Source organism: Ctenocephalides felis, unplaced genomic scaffold (assembly GCF_003426905.1).
Source record: "Ctenocephalides felis isolate EL2017-DRISC unplaced genomic scaffold, ASM342690v1 CF-g0.4_SCAFFOLD_01266, whole genome shotgun sequence".
NCBI classification, from domain to species: domain Eukaryota; kingdom Metazoa; phylum Arthropoda; class Insecta; order Siphonaptera; family Pulicidae; genus Ctenocephalides; species Ctenocephalides felis.
The window spans coordinates 1-4893 of NW_020537420.1; the positions used below are offsets into that span (position 1 = coordinate 1).

At 29.8% G+C, this 4893-nt stretch overlaps 2 protein-coding genes across 2 annotated transcripts; one reads left to right on the top strand and one right to left on the bottom strand.

The window, feature by feature from the left end:
* Positions 1-2357: 2357 nt before the first annotated feature.
* LOC113369358 (histone H2A-like) lies at positions 2358-2979 on the bottom strand. The gene is given in 2 exon segments (XM_026610124.1): positions 2358-2471; positions 2473-2979. Coding segments are annotated over 2 exon segments (375 nt in total). The 5' UTR covers positions 2770-2979; the 3' UTR covers positions 2358-2393.
* LOC113369359 (histone H2B-like) lies at positions 2971-3412 on the top strand. Its single transcript, XM_026610125.1, has one exon. It carries the CDS (start codon positions 2990-2992, stop codon positions 3359-3361), a length of 372 nt encoding a protein of 123 aa, XP_026465910.1. The 5' UTR covers positions 2971-2989; the 3' UTR covers positions 3362-3412.
* The last annotated feature ends 1481 nt before the right edge of the window (positions 3413-4893 follow it).

Sequence of the window (4893 nt, forward strand, 5' to 3'; positions counted from 1 at the left end):
GAGATAACAATAATATTTGAAAATTTTACAAAAATGTAAATTATTTGTAAAAAATTAAATCCAGCGCTTTTTTCTAAATAATTCGCATAAAGCAATGGATTTACATGATAGCCAAATTCATCCCCAACATATCATCAAAAGCATGATTTATTTCAACGGTTAGTTTTTCTAAAATATCGCTAATTATATTCAAATAACTTCTGCACTCAATAGTGCGTTTTCAACAAAATCGTTATCGCATTTTTATGAGCATTGAGATATGTTATATTTTGATGCGATTAATTATACTTATATATCCTAGAAACAGTTTTTGTAAATTTTTATTCATAAATAGTATCATAATTGTTCATAAACTGTCATTGAACATTCATTTGAGTACTCTATGAATCTATACTGAACAATAGCTAATATAAACGATTTGATTAAATAACGAATATAATATTTTATTAAAATAAAATATTATTTGTATGAAATAATTAATTATATTTACGATGTAATACACTATCAATACACCAACGCATAAAATTCGGTTAGAAATCATTTGTGTAAAACATTATGTCGCGTCGTGCATTCAAGTTCAAGAATATAATTTTGAACGCATATTATATTTACCAATATTTTTTGTGTGTGCTCTATTCTCTTTTTGCATAGTATCTAATAAAATAATATTATCGTTATAATTAATTATTTCATTCGTAGTTTTCAAAAGAACGATAAAATACAAAACAGTAAACAATTGTACTGTTGTTTCTTGAAATAACTTGAGTCAAAAAATTCACAAACTGTTTATTCTGTAAAATCATAATATTTCTATCATATTATATTTTATTAAAATAAATCGAATGTATAAATAATTTAGTCATTAATAATAAAATATAATATTTATGTTTTTTTTTTTTTTTAATTCAATTGTATAGAATAAAATAATAATATCTTATATTCATTGCCGAGAAAAGATTATATATTAGTTGATATTTAATAAATATTATTTTATTCTTTTATTCTTGAATGCTTGCTGAACTGAATATGCGGCTCTGCTGCTATATCTAAACACGCTGACCGTGAATAACCGTTTGTTCGAGGGTCAGAAAACATGCAAGATTTTAGCCTAAATGGTGATTGTTATTAGAATTGAATGACTGGAGAACCATACGAAATTTTAACAATGTATTATAATTTATATGGTTTCTTTATGAAAATATAGAAATATTGTCAATAATTGCTGCAATCTAAATGTAATTTGCATTTCAATAAGTGATCAATCACACAGATTGCTCTCTACTAGCTAAACAGTAAAAGATACGAAAAAACTTTGTTCGTACGAAAGATGCAGAATAAAATCACGAATAAAATGATATATAAATCGTTATGTGTGTTCATATAATTTTTTCGAGATTATCTAATTTTTCTTAAATTTTAAGGAAATATGTAAATAATACCTAAATATACAAAATTTATATTCGACAATAGTAAAATTTCATAATAATTCATCATAACTTTATAATAATACTATTATAATTTTATAACAATTCATTTATTTATGATTATTAATAAATTTTGTACGATAATTATTAGTAAATCTTTCCACGATCACTAAGCCACGCCCTTTTTTAAAAACACGCGTCAAAATTAACTATAATATTATTATTTTGTTTATGCATAATCATTATTTTATTCTCCTTGTCGAGACTAACAAAATGCTATAAGGTATTATGGTATTGACATTGATATCTAGCGTAAATGCTTGCTGAAACATTTAGGCCACTATACAGCGGCAGTTCCTAAACACGACGACCGTGAATAACCGTTTGCTCGAGGGTCAGAAAACATGCGAGATTTTAGCCTGAATTGCGAATGTTATAAAAATCAAATCATTAACAAACCCTACAATTTTTTTTTTTAAATATACAAATTCTATAATCGATATTAGTGAAATTCAATAATAATTGATAACATAATAACATATAAATGTGCTAATATTCGATAATAAAACAAGAATTATTTATTTGATGTTGAAATCACTACAAAAATTAATATACTTATATAGATTTTTTTTATATTCATTTTAAATGATTTATAACAACGTAACTAATAAATAAAGTTATTATTTCGTACATTTATAACCTTAAATATTCTTTGATTCATTCAAACAAATGTTGTTATTTATATTTATTTAAATAAAAATATCTAAAATCAATTAAATTATATACCGAATGTTATGATAAAAAAATTAAAATAAATTAAAATGAGTATTGAATAGTAAATTAAATAGTATTATAAATAAAATAGTAAAATAATAAATAAATAGTAAAATAATATATGTTCATTTTTTGAATAAAGTTGTTCGTCCTGAGAAGGACGGTTTTATGTCAATTTGCGACAATAAAAGAAATTTAAGCTTTCTTTTCTGTCTTCTTTGGCAAAAGCACAGCTTGTATGTTCGGCAATACACCGCCCTGAGCAATCGTAACAACCCGATAACAGTTTGTTGAGTTCCTCGTCATTGCGGATGGCCAGTTGCAAATGACGCGGAATTATTCTGGTCTTCTTGTTGTCGCGAGCCGCATTGCCGGCTAACTCGAGAACTTCGGCGGCCAGATATTCCATGACTGCAGCGAGGTAGACGGGTGCACCAGCGCCGACACGCTCGGCATAGTTGCCTTTGCGTAGCAAACGATGAATACGACCGACTGGAAACTGAAGACCGGCACGGTTAGACCGTGACTTAGCCTTTCCCTTGACTTTACCGCCTTTGCCTCGACCAGACATGTTTACAGGTTCGTGTTCAAACTGAGAATGATATCAAAGTTCTCGAACGGGCCCGTATAGATTTCTGAGCGTTGCAAGCACACGCCCATTTTTTTGTAGACACGCCCCTCCCTTGCCTACGTACGTTGTTACGGCTTCAGTCAAAACGTTGAAGCAGTACGAAAACGGAGCGTCGGCACGACTCATTTCGTATCAGTCAGTGTACTAGTAAACATCAGACATGCCACCGAAAACCAGCGGTAAAGCGGCTAAGAAAGCAGGTAAAGCCCAGAAAAATATTTCAAAGGGCGACAAGAAGAAGAAACGTAAGCGCAAGGAGAGCTATGCCATTTATATTTACAAAGTCTTGAAACAAGTCCATCCTGACACGGGCATTTCGAGCAAGGCGATGAGCATCATGAACAGCTTTGTGAATGATATCTTCGAGCGTATAGCGGCCGAGGCATCGCGTTTGGCTCACTACAACAAACGCTCTACAATCACTAGTCGGGAAATTCAGACAGCAGTCCGGCTATTGCTACCAGGCGAGTTGGCCAAACACGCCGTCAGCGAAGGTACTAAGGCCGTAACCAAGTACACCAGCTCGAAATAAAATGATGAAGATTTTGTGATGCCACTTATATGTTCTGTCGACAATAACAAAGGCCCTTCTCAGGCCCACAAATATTTTACAAAAGAACTTTATAATTTTTACATTGGTTTTATAGATAAAATAAAATAACCTGACACTAATGATATTTATTAGGATTTTCAATAAATTTTGATCAGATTTCTATTAGAGATCGTTATTATTAATTTATATTATAAATAATGTTCAATTTCTATATATTTTCAATATGATAAAAATTAATGATTGAATATTCAATTCAATTTAAAACTTTAGTTTTTCAAATTTAGTTAATAAGTTTAAGTTTATTTTAATTTATTATAAAATAAATTTATATTAAAAAAAAAAAAAATCGCAATTTAAATATTTTCGTAAAAATAAAATTATTGTCGTAAATATTTTAAAAATTTTATTATTTAAATATATAAAATATATTATTACATGTTATATAAATTTAAATAATATGCAAAATTTAATAAATTCATTCATTCATTTAATTGAGCTCCTTCAATTCAGAGCCCTTTTCGAAGCCCTTAACTGTAAAGTATACTAATACTAAAAGGGCTTCTATTTTCTATTAATTGAAGCCCCCCCATGTAAGAAAAGAAATCAATTGCATATAAAAAGTCAATACGAAAAAATAGTAAAATATATATTAATTAATACTTTCTTTAAAACATATTCCCATTCGAGTCCGAGCAGCCGTAGTGTTCGCATCGCCCAGAAAATCTATAATCCCTGTGAATTTAAATGTGAAGTGATTCGTATTTAAAGTGAAATTTTTGTGAATATGTTACGTGGTGAAGTATTAAAAACTATTTATAATAATTATTAGTTCTATACAATTTATGGTCGACGTTAGACTATAACGTTGCCATTATGGCGGCGGATCAGGACTCTAACATTAGTGTCGCACAGCAACTGAACGAGGTACTGCCAGCGGGGCGATTTGTGCATATAAACAAATTTGCGCCATTAGCTTGTGCTGAACAAGATGAAGAAAATAATAAAAACGAAATGGAAGATGAATTTGTGACTACAAAACGCAAAAAACCTAACCCAACCGAACCGGAAACCTCAAATAAAAAACCCCAAAAAGAAGATCAATTTACCCAAAAAACAATGCCTGCAATTGTAGTTTTAGATGATTTAGGGAAAAATGATTATGTTAAACTTCTGGCAAAACAGTGTAAGAACAAATTGCATGTGCAATACAAAGGAAAACTGCACTACAGAATCACCACATACAGCGAAGTGGATTACAAAAATGTGTACGAAAGATTGAAACAAGACAACAAGAAATTTTACACTTTTCCACAGAAGGGATCTGAGCTTATAAAAATTGTTGCTGCAGGAATTCCACCTTACGTGACAAGTGATGAAATTTATCAAGAACTGATCATAGAATTCTGCAGAATTGAAAAAGTTATTCAAATGACTAAAACCAACGTGTTAGGTGAAAAAATAAAACTACCAGTTTTCGTGCTTTTCTTTCATCATGAACAGGATATGGCTCG